The 19,191-nt window shown below is 50.3% G+C and overlaps 1 protein-coding gene across 1 annotated transcript in view; it reads left to right on the forward strand.

Annotated features, from left to right (window-relative positions):
- The window catches only part of aig1 (androgen-induced 1 (H. sapiens)), a 239,963-nt gene that overhangs the window by 98,206 nt on the left and 122,566 nt on the right, over positions 1-19,191 (forward strand). The window contains exon 2 of the mRNA XM_072513979.1: positions 6,872-7,027. Coding sequence (XP_072370080.1) covers positions 6,872-7,027 — 156 coding nt within the window. The remainder of the gene's footprint in view (positions 1-6,871; positions 7,028-19,191) is intronic.

Raw genomic sequence — 19,191 nt, forward strand, 5'->3', positions numbered from 1 at the left:
CAGGGAGCCCTGCACGCCGCTTACGCTCCCCAACCCCCCCTGCGCCCCATGTACGACCCGCAGGCGCAGCCACTCTGGGTCCCGACCACCGCGGTCCCGGGAGAACAGGGAGCCCTGCACGCCGCTTACGCTCCCCAACACCCCCCCCACGCCCCATGTATGTCCCGCCGGCGCTACCACTTTGGGTCCTGACCACCGCTCTCGCCGGAGATGAGGGAGTTCTGCGCGGCTCTAACGCCCCCCAAACCCCCCCCCCCCGTGCCCCACGTATGACCCGCCGGCGCTACCAATTTGGGTCCCGACCACCGCTGTCCCCAGAGATGAGGGAGCCCCGCGCATTCCTAACGCTCCCCAACCCCCCCAGCGCCCCATGTGCGACCCGCAGGCGCAGCCATTTTGGGTCCCAGCCACCACGAGGGGAGGAAGGGTGCCGCCATCTTGGACCACCCCTGATCTGTACGACGCATGGGGGCGGCCATTTTGTCGACCCCCGCCGCCATCTTGTGACCACCCAGCCATGTGCGATGCATGGGGGCAGCCATTTTGTTCACCCCCGACGCCATCTTGGAGGGTAACAACGGACCCCAGTGTCGACGGCTCCACGGGGTTCGAAGAAGACACTCTACAACCGCGTCTCGCTTCAATAACGCTGGACCAAGCTCGGCCCCGGACACTCCAGACGACGACGACAACGGTGCTGATAAACGGGCACGAGACACCATGCCTAGTCGACTCCGGGAGCACGGAGAGCTTTATCCACCCCGACACGGTAAGACGCTGTTCTTTGACCACCCATCCCAGCGCACAAAAGATTTCCCTAGCTGCAGGATCCCACTCCGTACAGATCAAAGGCTTCTGCATAGTTACCCTAACGGTGCAGGGGAGGGAGTTCAAAAACTACAGGCTCTACGTCCTTCCCCAACTCTGCGCCCCCACATTACTGGGATTAGACTTCCAGTGCAATCTGCAGAGCCTTACCTTCAAATTCGGCGGCCCAATACCCCCACTCACTATCTGCGGCCTCGCAACCCTCAAGGTGCAACCCCCGTCCTTGTTTGCAAACCTCACCCCGGATTGCAAACCCGTCGCCACTAGGAGCAGACGGTACAGCGCCCAGGACCGGACCTTCATTCGGTCCGAAGTCCAGCGGCTACTAAAGGAAGGCATAATCCAGGCCAGCAATAGTCCCTGGAGAGCACAGGTGGTAGTAGTAAAGACAGGGGAGAAGCAAAGGATGGTCATAGACTATAGCCAGACCATCAACAGGTACACACAACTAGACGCGTACCCTCTCCCCCGCATATCCGACATGGTCAATCGGATTGCCCAATATAAAGTCTTCTCCACCATGGACCTCAAGTCCGCCTACCATCAGCTCCCCATCCGCCCAAGTGACCGCAAGTACACAGCCTTCAAGGCAGACGGGCGATTATACCATTTCCTAAGGGTCCCATTTGGCGTCACAAACGGGGTCTCGGTCTTCCAACGAGAGATGGACCGAATGGTTGATCAACACGGGTTGCGGGCCACGTTCCCGTATCTCGACAATGTAACCATCTGCGGCCACGATCAGCAGGACCACGACGCCAACCTCCAAAAATTCCTCCAGACCGCTAAAGCCTTGAACCTCACATACAACGAGGACAAGTGCGTTTTCAGCACCAACCGGCTAGCCATCCTGGGCTACGTAGTGCGCAATGGGATAATAGGCCCCGACCCCGAACGTATGCGCGCCCTCATGGAATTTCCCCTCCCGCACTGCTCAAAAGCCCTGAAACGCTGCCTGGGGTTCTTTTCATACTACGCCCAGTGGGTCCCCCAGTACGCAGACAAGGCCCGCCCCCTAATACAGACCACGACCTTCCTTCTGTCGACAGAGGCTTGCCAGGCCTTCAGCCGCATCAAAGCGGATATCGCAAAGGCCACGATGCGCGCCATCGACGAGTCCCTCCCCTTCCAGGTCGAGAGCGACGCCTCCGACGTAGCTCTAGCGGCCACCCTTAACCAAGCGGGCAGACCCGTGGCCTTTTTCTCCCGAACCCTCCACGCTTCAGAAATCCGCCACTCCTCAGTGGAAAAGGAAGCCCAAGCCATAGTGGAAGCTGTGCGACATTGGAGGCATTACCTGGCCGGCAGGAGATTCACTCTCCTCACGGACCAACGGTCGGTAGCCTTCATGTTCGATAATGCACAGCGGGGCAAAATCAAAAACGACAAGATCTTAAGGTGGAGGATCGAGCTCTCCACCTTCAACTACGAGATCTTGTATCGTCCCAGAAAGCTGAACGAGCCGTCCGATGCCCTATCCCGCGGCACATGTGCCAACGCACAAATTAACCGCCTCCAAACCCTCCACGAAGACCTCTGCCACCCGGGGGTCACTCGGTTTTACCACTTTATCAAGTCCCGCAACCTCCCATACTCCTTAGAGGAGGTCCGTACAGTCACAAGGAACTGCCACATCTGCGCAGAATGCAAACCGCATTTTTTCAGGCCGGATGGTGCGCACCTGATTAAGGCTTCCCGCCCCTTTGAACGCCTTAGTCTGGATTTCAAAGGACCCCTCCCCTCCACCGACCGCAACATATACTTCCTTAATGTGGTGGACGAGTACTCCCGCTTCCCATTCGCCATCCCCTGTTCCGACATGACCGCGGCCACAGTCATTAAAGCCCTGAACACCATATTCACACTGTTCGGTTGCCCCGCATACGTCCACAGCGACAGGGGGTCCTCCTTCATGAGTGACGAGCTGCGCCAGTTCCTGTTCAGCAACGGGATAGCCTCGAGCAGGACGACCAGCTACAACCCCCGGGGGAACGGGCAAGTAGAGAGGGAGAATGGCACGGTCTGGAAGACCGTCCTACTGGCCCTACGGTCCAGGGATCTCCCAGTTTCACGGTGGCAGGAGGTCCTTCCGGACGCCCTCCACTCCATCCGTTCACTACTGTGTACTAGCACTAACCAAACGCCTCATGAGCACCTCCTTGTCTTCCCCAGGAAGTCCTCCTCTGGAACATCGCTGCCGACCTGGCTGGCGGCCCCAGGACCCATCTTGCTCCGAAAGCACGTGCGGGCGCACAAGTCGGACCCGTTGGTCGAAAGGGTTCACCTCCTTCACGCGAACCCGCAGTACGCTTACGTGGAGTACCCCGACGGCCGACAGGACACGGTCTCTCTGCGAGATCTGGCACCCGCCGGCAACACACACACCCCCCCGACACCAATCACCCAACCCCCCCCTTCCTGCCACCGCCGCACCCCGCGACCGCTCCCTTCCCAGGAGGATCAGTCCTCCTCCCAGGCCCGACCAGGAATGAAGCCCAAGCTGAAACCGTAAGGCTCCCGGAGAAGACAACACCGAAACAAGCACCACCACCACCACCGGGGCCGAGGCGATCGACACGGACGACCAGACCGCCCGACCGACTCGTGGCGTTGATCTAACAGTACAATGTGGACTTTTAACGAGAACATTTTGTCTTTTCCTGACGATTACTGTAAATAGTTTGAAACAAAAAAAAAACCTTGTACATACTGTGTACATGTGAAAGTTTTCCTCCCAGGACCAGCCTTGTAAACCCTTACCACCATGCGAAGCATCACCCCGCCGGGTTCATTTTTAACAAGGGGTGAATGTGGTAGTATGCATTAGGGGTCATGTGGGACTGTGAAGCCATGATGTCATTGGCTGACAGATCCCAGGTCCTGGTTGGACGTTGACCTCTAGCTCCGCCCTGAAGGGGGAGTATAAGTACCTGGAGTCCTCCCCCGCAGGCAGTCTACTCCCGAACTGCGGGGGAAACAGTCACGCTTAATAAAGCCTCATCGACTTCACTCTATTCGTCTCTCGGAGTCTTTGTGCGCTACAGCCATGAGAGGGTCTCTGCTGGGATTCGTCCAAAGGTGGCAACCATTCGTCGACTTCCTCGCAGAGAACTAATCGTCAGCAGAAAGGGGGGGTAGGGGGTTGGGTTAGCGTAGGATAGGGGGGTAAGTCATGGCAAGGCCTGTGGGAGAGGGAGGTGGAATTTGCACTCTGTTTATATTTTTTCTTGTTATGTATATTGCTGATTTTGTTGTTGTTGAAATGCCAAAGAAATACCTCAATAAAATGTTTATTAAAAAAAAACTGGTATTGGAACACCTGCCAAACAGTTTCCTGCCGCTTTCTGGCCGTAAACAACACCTTACATTTATATAGCACCCGTCATAGAGTAAAACATTTTGCTCCACAGGAGTGCTCGCTCATGATATTTCAGAGAGCATCTGGGTGTCATGGTACATGAATTAGGAAAAGTTGGTACGAAGGTACAGCAAGTGATTAAGAAGGCAAATGGACTGTCGTCATTAATAGCAAGGGGAATGGAACATAAATGTAGGGATGTTTTGTTACAGTTAGTAAGATCACACGAGGAGTAAAGTGGACAATTTTGGTCTCTTTACTTAAGAAAACATATAAATGCATTCAACGCAGTTCAGTAAAAGTTCCCTTGACTGAGTTCTGGGGTGTGACAGTTTATCTTATGAGGAAAAACTGCACAGATTGGGCCCGGATCCATTTGAGTTTAGAAGAATGAGCGATGATCTTACTGAAACATCATGGGCGGGATTCTCCCTTCTGGGGTCTAAGTCCCGACGCCGGCGGAAAAACCGGGATCAACCGCTCCAGCAACAACAGTCCCCGAAAGTGAGGAATTCTCCAAATTTTCAGGGGCGAGGTTGACGCTGGAGTGGTTGGCCCATCTCCAGCTGGCGGCGAAGGGCACGAGTTCGCGCATGCGCGGAACGGCCGGCGTGATCTCACGCATGCGCCGACCGGCCGGCGTATTTCCGTGCATGCGCAGACCGGCCGGCGTATTTCTGCATACGGTGGGGGTTCACGGCGAGATTCTCTGACCCCCCCCGCCAGGTCGGAGAATCGCCGGGGGCTGGCGTGAATCCCGCCCCCACCGGTTGCCGAATTCGCCGGCACCGGATATTCGGCGGGGGCGGGAATCGCGCCCCGCTGGTTGGCGGGACCCCCCCGGCGATTCTCTGGCCCGGATGGGCCGAAGTCCCGCTGCTAAAATGCCTGTCCTGCCGGCGTAGATTAAACCACCTACCTTACCGGCGGGACAAGGCGGTGCAGGCGGGCTCCGGGGTCCTGGGGGGGCGCGGGGCGATCTGGCCCCGGGGGGTGCCCCCACGGTGGCCTGGCCCGCGATTGTGGCCCACCAATCCGCGGGCAGGCCTGTGCCGTGGGGGCACTCTTTCCCTTCCGCCTTCGCCACGGTCTCCACCATGGCGGAGGCGGAAGAGACTCCCTCCACTGCGCATGCGCGGGAATGCCGTCAGCGGCCGCTAACGCTCCCGCGCATGCGCTGCCCGGAGATGTCATTTCCGCGCCAGCTGGCGGGGCACCAAAGGCCTTTCCCGCCAGCTGGCGGGGCGGAAATTCGTCCGGCGCGAGCCTAGCCCCTTAAGATTGGGGCTCAGCCCCCCAAGATGCGGAACATTCCGCACCTTTGGGGCGGTGCGTTGCCCGACTGATTTGCGCCGATTTGGGCGCCAGTCAGCGGACATCGCGCCGATACCGGAGAATTTCGCCCCACTTCTCCGTGCCGACCCCCGGGCAATATGGCGGAGCCTGACAGGGGCCCAACACGGAGGAAAGAAGGCCCCCACGGAAACAGCCTGCCAAAAGGGTCGGTAGGCCCCGATCGCGGGCTAGGCCACCGTGGGGGCCCCCCCCGGGTCGGATCCCCCCGCGCCCCCCCCCCCTCCCAGAACCGCCCCCACACACCAGGTCCCGCCGAGCGTGAGGTGAGTAATTCACACCGCCAGGACTGGCCAAAACTGGACGGCCACTCGGCCCATTGTGGTCCGGAGAATCGCCGAGGGGGCTACTGTCAGCGGCCCCCGATCGGCGTGGCGGGAATCCCACCGGCCCCTGAAAAACGGCGCCGGAGAATAGGGCAGCTGGCATTGGGGCGGCGAGGCGGGATTCGCGCCTCCCCCCGGGGATTCTCCGACCCGGCGGGGGTTTGGAGAATCCCGGCCCCAGTATCCTGAGGGGACCTGACAGGGTGGATGCTGCGAGGATGTTTCCCCTTGTGGGAGAGATTAGAACCTGGAACATAGTCCAAACCTTTCCTCATGTAATAACTCCTTCATCCCAAGAATCAGTCAAGTGGACCGTCTCTCAACTGCTTTTAAAGCTGTTCCACCCTTTCTTAAGTAAGAAGATCAAAACTGCACACAGTACTCCAGAGGTGGTCTCACCATCACTCTGTACAACTGTGGCAAAAACGTTCTGACTTAAATATTTCATTCCCCTTGCGAATGAGTGCTAGCAATCCATTTACTTTCCTAATCACCCAGTGCATTCGCCCACTGTTGCGTCAGAAACTACATACTATTCTCGGTCCTACTGATACATTGGGCTGGAATCGCCTGCCCCTTCTGTCGCAAGATAGCCACTGTCGGGACGTGGACAATGGATATGTACATTGGGCTCGGGCGGGATTCTCCGGTCGCCGGGCGGGCACAGCCGGAGAATCCCAGCCATTGACTACAGCACTGGAGTCTTTCCCCAGAAATGCAATGTTAGACTGAAGCTTCAGTAATTCCCGTTGATAGCTACACAAGTTTGACCCTGCTCGCTACAAGAAGCATTTTGCCTGAGTCGTGTTTTGCTAATATTGCAGTGTTACTGGGTAATGTTGACTTAGAGCGATATTGAACAAACTGCCTGTTATACACCTCTCTCAGTTGTCATTTGTGCTGACTCCAATGGATCAGTCATTGCTCGTGTTACACTATTGGTCAAAGTCAAAGTTCCTGCCACTGTGTGTCAGCAGAAAATTACCTCGTGTCATTTGCTCAACAGGTGATACAGACCATTTTCTTTGGGATCTGCGTACTGACCGATCTCTCCAGTCTCCTCACTCAAGGCACGAATGACCAAGAACAGCAGAGACAGCTCAGGAAGCTGATTTCTCTTCGAGACTGGCTGATGGCTGTTTTGGCATTCCCTGTGGGTGTGGTAAGTGGCCACGTTTATTATTAACTTCTTTCATGCCTTTTATTGTCTTCACAGTTGAATGCACAGAACTTCAATCGTTAGGCGTAAGAGATGATAATAATAATCTTTATTGTCACAAGTCGGCTTACATTAACACTGCAATGAGGTTACGTGAAAAGCCCCTAGTCGCCACATTCCAGCGCCTGTTCGGGTACACAGAGGGAGAATTCAGAATGTCCAAATTACCTAAGAGCATGTCTTTTGGGACTTGTGAGAAGAAACCAGAGCATCCGGAGAAAATCCACGTAGACACGGGGAGAACGTGCAAACTCCGCACAGATAGTGACCCAAGCCGGGAATCGAAGCTGGAACTCTGGAGCTGTGAAGCAACAGTGCTACCCACTATGCTACTGTGCCGCCCACAGATTGATTCTATGAATCAATGGTGGTGTACTGGCAGTGTCAGTGGAGTAGTAATCCAGAGACCCAGGCTAATGCTTAGAATAAAATCATACATTCCCTACAGTGGAGAAGGAGGCCATTCGGCCCATCATGTCTGCACCGACCCTTTTTGGAAAGAGGACCCTACCTAGGCCATGCCCCGACCCGATCCTATCCCCCATAACCCAGTAACCCCACCGAACCGTTTGGACGCAAGGGGGCAATTTATCATGGCCAATCCACCTAACCTACACATCTTTGGACTGTGGGAGGAAACCGGAGCACCCGGAGGAAACCCACGGACACACGGGGAGAAAGTGCAGACTCCACACGAGGCCGGAATTGAACACGGGCCCCTGGCGCTGTGAGGCAGCAGTGTTAACCACTGTGCCACCGAGCCATCCAGGGGAGCAAGAGTTCAAATCGCACCATTTAAATTAGATTGATAAATCTGAAATTGATAAACTAGCCTCAGTAATGGTGATGCTGCCAACGGTCATTGATTGTTGTAAAAACTCATTACTGCCTGTTAGGGGAGGAAATCTGCCATACTTACCTGGCCTGGCCTACATATGACTCCAGATCCACAGCAATGTGTTGACTCTTTACTGCCCTGTCCAGCACGTCACCCCGTTCAAGGACATTTAGGGATGAGTAACAAATGCTGGTCCTGCCAGTGACAACCACATCCCATCAAAGAATTCATTTAAAAAATAGTATTTTTTAAAATTGGGTTTCTCGCACATAGCATATTTACAGGTGTACACAAAGAAGAAAAATAAGAGAAGATATGAAAAACAAAAGAAAAACAACAACACAATATAATTAGAAAAATCACGTAAATAAAAAGCCAAGGTGTGGGAAAGTAAAAACTGGGGAAGTGTGTGTATACCGAGGCACTGGAGAGACAATTACATTATACATGTATACATGTCTTGGCGGGGGAGAGAGTACATACAACACCACTAATACAGACTAAATCTGGGTGGGGGGGGCCCTGATGTTACTTGCTTCTCCCGGTCGGTTTTCGCTGCTGTTGTTGTGCGTTTGCCTCCGCTTCGGCCGTCATTCCTTCCTCCTGTAATTTCTTTCTCTCTGTTGCCGTGCTGTGTTCGTCATGGTTGTTGTTGTTTCCCGTCCTCTCCTTCCAGTTTAATTTCCTTTGTCCTTCCCCCCCCTCCTCTGGTTCCCCTCTATTGTTCTTTGCCCCTGTCCTTCCTCCCCCCCCCCCCACCCCCCCACCCCCCCCACCGCCCCCCTTCTCCCTCCCCGCCGCCCTGCAGTTCTCCTTTCTTTTCTGTTGTGTTTGGCTCCTCCCTCTTGCACTGTCCCTCCACCTCCCCCCCCCCCCCTTCCCTCCCACCCCCGGGTATTTCCCTCATTCCTTCTCTTTTCTCGTGTTTTGGCCGCTTTCCCCTGGCTCTTGGCTACTTGGTTATTTATCTGCTTGTTCGTTGGCCACTAACAGGTCCCGGAACAGTTGGGTGAATGGTTCCCACGTTCTGTGGAAGCCATCTTCTGACCCCCGGATGGCGAATTTGATTTTCTCCATTTGGAGAGATTCTGAGAGGTCGGACAGCCAGTCTGCAGCTTTGGGTGATGCTGCTGACCGCCAGGCGAACAGGATTCTACGGCGGGCGATCAGGGAGGCAAAGGCAAGGGCATCCGCCCTCCTCCCCATGAAGAGACTGGCTGGTCTGATACCCCGAAGACAGCCGCTTTCGGGCATGTCTCCACCGTCACCCCTACCACTTTGGACATTGTCTCGAAGAAGGCTGTCCAGTACCCAGCAGGTCTGGGGCAAGACCAGAACAAAGAACAAAGAAAAGTACAGCACAGGAACAGGCCCTTCGGCCCTCCAAGCCGGTGCCGACCATGCTGCCCGTCTAAACTAAAATCTTCTTCACTTCCTGGGTCCGTATCCCTCTATTCCCATCCTATTCATGTATTTGTCAAGATGCCCCTTAAATGTCACTACTGTCCCTGTCATAATATCCACTCATGTATATAATGAGATGCAGACAGGCAGTGATTGACTCACAGGATAACCAATGAACATACACAACACATAACAACCAATCACCAGACAGGACACCACCACTATAAAGCACACAGGGCATTAAGACTCTCTCTCTCTCTCTCTACAGGCCACAGCTACTGAGATAGAAAGAGTGCACAAGCCAGTGAGGTAGAGAGTTAGTGTGGTCAAGCCAGTAGGAGGTTATCAGTTAGAAGTTAGATTGATAGAGTGTCAACTCACAGCAGACTATGTACAGCAATCAGGAAGTTCAATAAAACAGCGTTGGACATCTCCTGTATCAGAAGCCTGTTTCTAGTTTCACTGCATCCAGTTGCAGTCAACGTTGAACCAACTTACTTAACACATCAATCCCTGCTTCCACCACCTCCTCCGGCTGCAAATTCCAGGCACCCACTACCCTCTGTGTAAAAAAACTTGCCTCGTACATCTCCTCTAAATCTTGCCCCCTAGTAATTGACCCCTCTACCCTGGGAAAAAGCCTCTGACTATCCACTCTGTCTATGCCCCTCATCATTTTGTAGACCTCTATCAGGTCGCCCTTCAACCTCCGCCGTTCCAGTGAGAACAAACCGAGTTGAAATGAAACGAAAAAAAAATGAAAATCGCTTATTGTCACAAGTAGGCTTCAATGAAGTTACTGTGAAAAGCCCCTAGTCGCCACATTCCGGCACCTGTTCGGGGAGGCTGTTACGGGAATCAAACCGTGCTGCTGGCCTGCCTTGGTCCGCTTTCAAAGCCAGCGATTTAGCCCAGTGTGCTAAACAGCCCCAGTCTGTTTACTCAATCGCTCCTCATAGCTAATGCCCTCCATACCAGGCAACATCCTGGTAAATCTCTTCTGCACCCTCTCTAAAGCCTCCACATCCTTCTGGTAGTGTGGCGACCAGAATTGAACACTATACTCCAAGTGTGGCCTAACTAAGGTTCTATATGGATATGAACCTCAAGGTTCTGGATATGAACCTCATTACCTCACCAGTGAGGGGTGTGGAAAATGGGAAGATGTGATCTCGCCAGCGGGAACCGTGTTTTACGATTCCTGTGGGATTTGCCACCCGCAGCGCCATTCCCGCTGACGGCTAAAGTGGCCTGAAAATCGCCCCCGTTATTTTAAATCAGGACGCAATGCGTTCATTTTTAGCATTAACTTTAATTTGTCATTTGTTTGTCTAATTGCTTAACTGATCTAAATCCTTTCACAAATTATTAACTGCATTCTATTGCTTTTAGCCCTGTCTCAGATGTACCATGCTTATTATTAACTCAGCATCTAAGCACTATCAGAGGAGTACTTTAATCAACTCCTTTTAAAAACCCAACCATTCGTAAGCTTTACTGAGTCTAAGAATAGCCTTCTCCTTCGAAAAGACTTGGAGAATAAGTTACACCGGGAATCATTTTTAAATTATTTCACGGGATGTGGGAATCGCTGGCAAGGCCAGCATTTGTTTCTCATTCCTAGTTGCCTTTGAGAAGGTGGTGGGGAGCCGTGTTCTTGAAGTCCATGTGGTGTGGGTACACCCACAGTGCTGTTAGGGAGAGGGCTCTCGGATGCTGACCCAGTGACGGTGAAGAAACATCGATACAGTTCCCAATCAGAATGTGGCTTGGAGGGGATTAAATGTTGATGGTGGATGGGCACCAATCAGTGAGGTCTGGAGGGAAACTTGCAGATGGTGGTGTTCCTATGCATCAGCTGCTCTTGTCCTTATAGGTGCCACATGTTTGGAAGGTGCTGTCAACTCTTTTGTCCATATTCATATTTGGGTAGCAATGAAAGAGCTGAGTGACACAAGCACAACCCAAACTGAGTGTCGATGAGCAGGTTATTGGTATTTAAGTGCACCAACATTTTCCATCCCTTTGCTGCTGAAGAAGAATAGACTAACGGGCAGAAATGAGCTGGGTTGGAGTTGTCCTGATGTTTGCGGACACGAAATACCTGCCTAATTTTCCACATTGTAGGGAGATGCCAGTGTTGTTGCTGTACTGGAACAACTGAGGGCAGCACGGTAGTACAGTGGTTAGCACAGTTGCTTCACAGCTCCAGGATCCCAGGTTCGATTCCCGGCTTGGGTCACTGTCTGTGCGGAGTCTGCACGTTCTCCCCGCGTCTGCCCGGGTTTCCTCTGGGTGCTCCGGTTTCCTCCCACAGTCCAAAGATGTGAAGGATAGGTGGATTGGCTGTGCTAAATTGCTAAATTGCCCTTAGTGTCCAAAAACAGTTGGTGGGATTACGGGGGTAGGGTGGAGGTGTTGGGATAGGGTGGAGGTATGGGCTTGGGTAGGGTGCTCTTTCCAAGGACTCGATGGGCTTAATGGCCTCCTTCTGCACTGTAAATTCTATGAACTGAGGGTGCGTCTAGTTCTGGAGGAACTAAGGAATAAATAAATATCTTTCCAACAGTGAAATCCTGATTACTATGACTATTTGGAGCTTTTCTCTGTATTATGATCCCGGACCATGCCCCAACAGTGGCTAGGATACTAGACAGAAACCTCTATTTTACTTTAATTTGTAAAACTGTGAGGAAAGGTTACTTGCTCCAGGAGTGATTCCATGCACAGGGATATGATATATTAAAACAAAATTAGTTATTAACACAGTCTTAAAACTAACATAACAATGTTAAACAATTACCAGTTCAACAATGCTTAACAAAGACAGTGAAGTAGTAAATCCTAACTGCTATCTTTTATCGCCACTCAAGCAAAAACCATCTCAGGTCAAAATCCACTTTTAAATGTAGTTACCCAACTCAGGAATACGTACTGTAAAGGAATGTCTTGGATAGACTGTTTTGAAAGAGAGATCCTTCAGGAAAACAACTTGCCTGTGTCAAACCACTGTTTAACCTGTCAGCCTTTTCAGAAACTGCATTCTGTTGACAGGCAAAATCTTTGTAACTAAACTGCTTTGAAAGAAACTGCTGGTATGTCCAAACTTTAACTCAGCTGAAACTCAACGCCCGACTGCTTCAGCCACTGGCTCTTACCATTAATTGCATCATCTTACTAAAGCTAAGCACAATGGGCTGGGTTCGCCAGTCCCCCAGCTGCGTGTTGCTTGGAATTCAATATTCCCGTTGTGTGTCAATGGGATTTCCCATTGTAACCACCCCCTGCTGCTGGAAAACCCACGGGCTGGGATGCGGTGCCGACGGGAAAAGTGAATCGCAACGACCAGAGAATTCTAGCCAATGTCTCTAATTATCTACTCCCAGGGAACCTTATTCATATAAACAAAATTATATTTGCCCAACTTTTACGATGCTTTAATTATCCCTTGGAACCAAAGTGTCTGCTTGCCTTGCAAACCAGGATTTTTGAAAACACGACTGCAGCAGTCTAACACACACGAACCCGGGCTTTTAACCCTTTCTGCACCAAATACAAACAATACAATCGATCTGAAATTCCCACATTCAACACATCTGATTTTTAAATCAATTTTTAAAAACTGATACATGTTGAAAAATATTGAACATTTGTGAATCCATCACAACCCAAATCTGTGACCTCATGACCTAGAAAAACCAGGGACAGAAGGTAGCTGGGAGCATCACCACCTGCAGGTTCCCCTCCACGTCACTCACCATCATCACTTGGAAATATATCGCCCTTCCTCCAATGGCATTGGAACAAACACCTGGAATACTCCCTTTAGAGCACTGCGGGTGTACCTACAGGGCAGGAACTGCACCACTGCCTTCTCAAGGGAAGTTACGCATGAGCAATAAATGCCAGCCTTGCCAGTGATACACACACCCTGAAATTTAAAAAATAATTCCGCCAGCAAATTGTTGGTGAGGGAAAATGGCTCCATTATTCTTCGCTAAAGCCTACCTCATTGGCAGCATGGTAGCACAAGTGATTAGCACTTTGACGTCACAGCTCCAGGGTCGATTCCCCGCTGGGTCACTGTCTGTGCGGAGTCTGCACATTCTCCCCGTGTCTGCGTGGGTTTCCTCCGGGTGCTCCGGTTTCCTCCCACAGTCCAAAGATGTGCAGGTTAGGTGGATTGGCCATGCTAAATTGCCCTTAGTGACCAAAAAAAAAGGTTAGGAAGGGTTATTGGGTTACAGGGATAGGGTGGAAGTGAGGGCTTAAGTGGGTTGGTGCAGACTCGATGGGCCGAATGGCCTCCTTCTGCACTATATGTTCTATAAGCAGCTTTTTGAAGAGCTAAAGATTTCAAGATATTAATATGGAGCATCCCATTGAAGAATTATCTTGAGAATATGAACACCTTCCTTCCTATGAATCAAATGTCTTGCAGATTATTTTTATCCTTCTGTTCATCTGCCTGTTCATTCTGGTAGTGTGGCGACCAGAATTGAACACTATACTCCAAGTGTGGCCTAACAAGGTTCTATACAGCTGCAGTATGACTTGCCAATTCTTATACTCAATGCCCCAGCCAATGAAGGCAAGCATGCCGTATGCCTTCTTGACTACCTTCTCCACCTGTGTTGCCCCTTTCAGCGACCTGTGGACCTGTACTCCTAGATCTCTCTGACTTTCAATACTCTTGAGGGTTCTACCATTCACTGTATATTCCCTACCTGCATTAGACCTTCCAAAATGCATTACCTCACATTTGTCCGGATTAAACTGCATCTGCCATCTCTGTGCCCAAGTCTCCAAACAATCTAAATCCTGCTGTATCCTCTGACAGTCCTCATCGCTATCCGCAATTCCACTAACCTTTGTGTCGTCTGCAAACTTACTAATCAGACTAGTTACATTTTCCTCCAAATCATTTATATATACTACAAATAGAAAAGGTCCCAGCACTGATTCCTGCGGAACACCACTGGTCACCGCCCTCCAATTAGAAAAGCATCCTTCCATTGCTACTCTCTGCCTTCTATGACCTAGCCAGTTCTGTATCCACCTTGCCAGCTCACCCCTGATCCCGTGTGACTTCACCTTTTGCACTAGTCTACCATGAGGAACCTTGTCAAAGGCCTTACTGAAGTCCATATAGACACCATCCACTGCCGTACCTGCATCAATCATCTTTGTGACCTCCTTGAAAAACTCTATCAAGTTAGTGAGACACGACCTCCCTTTCACAAAACCATGCTGCCTCTCACTAATACGTCCATTTGCTTCCAAATGGGAGTAGATCCTGTCTCGAAGAATTCTCTCCAGTAATTTCCCTACCACTGAAGTGAAAATGAAATGAAATGAAAATCGCTTATTGTCACAAGTAGGCTTCAAATGAAGTTACTGTGAAAAGCCCCTAGTCGCCACATTCCGGCGCCTGTTCGGGGAGGCTGTTACGGGAATTGAACCGTGCTGCTGGCCTGCCTTGGTCTGCTTTCAAAGCCAGCGATTTAGCCCTGTGCTAAGCAAAGTAAGGCTCACCGGCCTGTAGTTCCCTGGATTATCCTTGCTACCCTTCTTAAACAGAGGAACAACATTGGCTTTTCTCCAGTCCTCTGGGACATCACCTGAAGCCAGTGAGGATCCAAAGATTTCTGTCAAGGCCTCAGCAATTTCCTCTCCAGCCTCCTTCAGTAATCTGGGGTAGATCCCATCAGGTCCTGGGGACTTATAAGAACGTAAGAATATAAGAACTATGAGCAGGAGTAGGCCATCTGGCCCCTCGAGCCTGCTCCACCATTCAATGAGATCATGGTTGATCTTTTGTGGACGCAGCTCCACTTTATGGCCCGAACACCATAACCCTGAATCCCTTTATTCTTCAAAAAACTATCTATCTTTATCTTAAAAACATTTAATGAAGGAGCCTCTACTGCTTCACTGGGCAAGGAATTCCATAGATTCACAACCCTTTGGGTGAAGAAGTTCCTCCTAAACTCAGTCCTAAATCTACTTCTCCTTATTTTGAGGCTATGCCCCCTAGTTCTGCTTTCACCCGCCAGTGGAAACAACCTGCCCGCATCTATCCTATCTATTCTCTTCATAATCTTATATGTTTCTATAAGATCCCCCTTCATCCTTCTAAATTCCAACGAGTACAGTCCCAGTCTACTCAACCTCTCCTCGTAATCCAACCCCTTCAGCTCTGGGATTAACCTAGTGAATCTCCTCTGCACACCCTCCAGTGCCAGTACGTCCTTTCTCAAGTAAGGAGACCAAAACTGAACACAATACTCCAGGTGTGGCCTCACTAACACCTTATACAATTGCAGCAGAACCTCCCTAGTCTTAAACTCCATCCCTCTAGCAATGAAGGACAAAATTCCATTTGCCTTCTTAATCACCTGTTGCCCCTGTAAACCAACTTTTTGCGACTCATGCACTAGCACACCCAGATCTCTCTGCACAGCAGCATGTTTTAATATTTTATCATTTGAATAATAATCCCTTTTGCTGTTATTCCTACCAAAATGGATAACCTCACATTTGTCAACATTGTTTTCCATCTGCCAGACCCTAGCCCATTCACTTAGCCTATCCAAATCCCTCTGCAGACTTCCAATATCCTCTGCACTTTTTGCTTTACCACTTACCTTAATGTCGTCTGCAAACTTGGACAAATTGCCCTTGGTCCCCAACTCCAAATCATCTATGTAAATTGTGAATAGTTGTGGGCCCAACACTGATCCCTGAGGGACACCACTAGCTACTGATTGCCAACCAGAGAAACACCCATTAATCCCCACTCTTTGCTTTCTATTAATTAACCAATCCTCTATCCATGCTACTACTTTCCCCTTAATGACATGCATCTTTATCTTATGCAGCAACCTTTTGTGTGGCACCTTGTCAAAGGCTTTCTGGAAATCCAGATATACCACATCCATTGGCTCCCCGTTATCTACCGCACTGTTAATGTCCTCAAAGAATTCCACTAAATTAGTTCGGTACGACCTGCCCTTTATGAACCCATGCTGCGTCTGCCCAATGGGACAATTTCCATCCAGATGCCTCGCTATTTCTTCCTTGATGATAGATTCCAGCATCTTCCCTACTACCGAAGTTAAGCTCACTGGCCTATAATTACCCGCTTTCTGCCTACCTCCTTTTTAAAATAGTGGTGTCACGTTTGCTAATTTCCAATCCGCTGGGACCACCCCAGAGTCTAGTGAATTTTGATAAATTATCACTAGTGCATTTGCAATTTCCCTAGCCATCTCTTTTAGCACTCTGGGATGCATTCCATCAGGTCCAGGAGACTTGTCTACCTTTAGCCCCATTAGCTTGCCCATCACTACCTCCTTGGTGATAACAATCCTCTCAAGGTCCTCACCTGTCATAGCCTCATTTCCATCAGTCACTGGCATGTTATTTGTGTCTTCCACTGTGAAGACCGACCCAAAAAACCTGTTCAGTTCCTCAGCCATTTCCTCATCTCCCACTATTAAATCTCCCTTCTCATCCTCTAAAGGACCAATATTTACCTTAGCCACTCTTTTTTGTTTTATATATTTGTAGAAACTTTTACTATCTGTTTTTATATTCTGAGCAAGTTTACTCTCATAATCTATCTTACTCTTCTTTATAGCTTTTTAGTAACTTTCTGTTGCCCCCTAAAGATTTCCCAGTCCTCTCGTCTCCCACTGATCTTTGCTACTTTGTATGTTTTTTCCTTCAATTTGATACTCTCCCTTATTTCCTTAGATATCCACAGTCGATTTTCCCTCTTTTTACCGACCTTCCCTTTTGTTATCTACCTTAATATTTTTTAAGACGCCCAACACCTCGTCTTTTTGGATCTCAATGTGACCCAGGCTATCTACACACCCTTCTCCAGATTCAACATCTACCAATTCCTTCTCTTTGGTGAATACTGACGCAAAGTATTCATTTTGTACCTTGCCCATTTCCTCTGGCTCCACACATAGATTCCCTTGCCTATCCTTCAGTGGGCCAACCCTTTCCCTGGCTACCCTTTTGCTTTTTATGTACGTGTAAAAAGTGTTGGGATTTTCCTTAACCCTATTTGCCAATGACTTTTTGTGACCCCTTCTAGCCCTCCTGACTCCTTGCTTAAGTTCCTTCCTACTTTCCTTATATTCCACACAGGCTTCGTCTGTTCCCAGCCTTTTAGCTCTGACAAATGCCTCCTTTTTCTTTTTGACGAGGCCTACAATATCTCTCGTTATCCAAGGTTCCCGAAAATTGCCGTATTTATCCTTCTTCCTCACAGGAACATACCGGTCCTGAATTCCTTTCAACTGACACTTGAAAGCCTCCCACATGTCAGATGTTGATTTGCCCTCAAACATCCGCCCCCAATCTAGGTTCTTCAGTTCCCGCCTAATATTGTTATAATTAGCCTTCCCCCAATTTAGCACATTCACCCTAGGACCATTCTTATCCTTGTCCACCAGCACTTTAAAACTTACTGTATTGTGGTCACTGTTCCCAAAATGCTCCCCTACTGAAGCTTCTACCACCTGGCCGGGCTCATTCCCCAATACCAGGTCCAGTACCGCCCCTTCCCGAATTGGACTGTCTTCATTTTGTTTTAAGAAGCCCTCCTGGATGCTCCTTACAAACTCTGCCCTGTCTAAGCCCCTGGCACGAAGTGAGTCCCAGTCAATATTGGGGAAGTTGAAGTCTCCCATCATCACAACCCTGTTGTTTTTACTCTTTTCCAAAATCTGTCTACCTATCTGCTCCTCTATCTCCCGCTGGCAATTGGGAGGCCTGTGGTAAACCCCCAACATTGTGACTGCACCCTTCTTATTCCTGATCTCTACCCATATAGCCTCACTGCCCTCTGAGGTGTCCTCCCGCAGTACAGCTCTGATATCCTCCCTAACCAGTAGCGCAACTCCGCCACCCCTTTTACATCCCCCTCTATCCCGCCTGAAACATCTAAATCCTGGACCATTTAGCTGCCAATCCTGCCCTTCCCTCAACCAGGTCTCTGTAATGGCAACAACATCATAGTTCCAAGTACTTATCCAAGCTCTAAGTTCATCTGCCTTACCTGTAATACTTCTTGCATTAAAACATATGCACTTCAGGTCACCAGACCCGCTGTGTTCAGCAACTTCTCCCTGTCTGCTCTGCCTCAGAGCCACACTGTCCCTATTCCCTAGCTCTCTCAATGCTCTCACCTTCTGACCTATTGCTCCCGTGCCCACCCCCCCCCCCCTGCCATACTAGTTTAAACCCTCCCGTGTGACACTAGCAAACCTCGCAGCCAGGATATTTATGCCTCTCCAGTTTAGATGCAACCCGTCCTTCTTATATAGGTCACACCTGCCCCGGATTCGGTTTAAGTTCCACCAGCTTCCATGGTGGGGTTTGAACACATGGCCCTCAAAGCATTAATCAGGGCCTCTGAATTACTAGTTCACTGAAATTACCACTATGCCACCACACACCACTAACTCCACTCCGCCTTCCTGTCCCGTTCTCCTGCTGAAGCCGGTGCCGTTATGCCTGGCCCGATGTACTACTCCCATTCCTCCTGCAGACCTTAGCGAACCCAAAGGGGCATGTTGGGAGGGCACGGCGGTGATGGCTAGGAGATGCCTACCCTAACAATGGAGCCAGCCAGGTCAGGAGTTTAGGGGTACAATAACAAAGAACAAAGAGCAAAGAACAATACAGCTCAGGAACAGGCCCTTCGGCCCTCCAAGCCTGTACCGGTCACAAGCTCGCCACTCTCACCCTTATCCCGCCACAACAAAGATTGGGAGTGCTGGGAATGCTGGAATTGGATCCTGCCCACTAATCACAATTTTTAAATAGCTCTGGAGCTGGTAATACT

The sequence above is a fragment of the Scyliorhinus torazame genome, chromosome 1, assembly GCF_047496885.1.
Source record: "Scyliorhinus torazame isolate Kashiwa2021f chromosome 1, sScyTor2.1, whole genome shotgun sequence".
Lineage (NCBI taxonomy): Eukaryota > Metazoa > Chordata > Chondrichthyes > Carcharhiniformes > Scyliorhinidae > Scyliorhinus > Scyliorhinus torazame.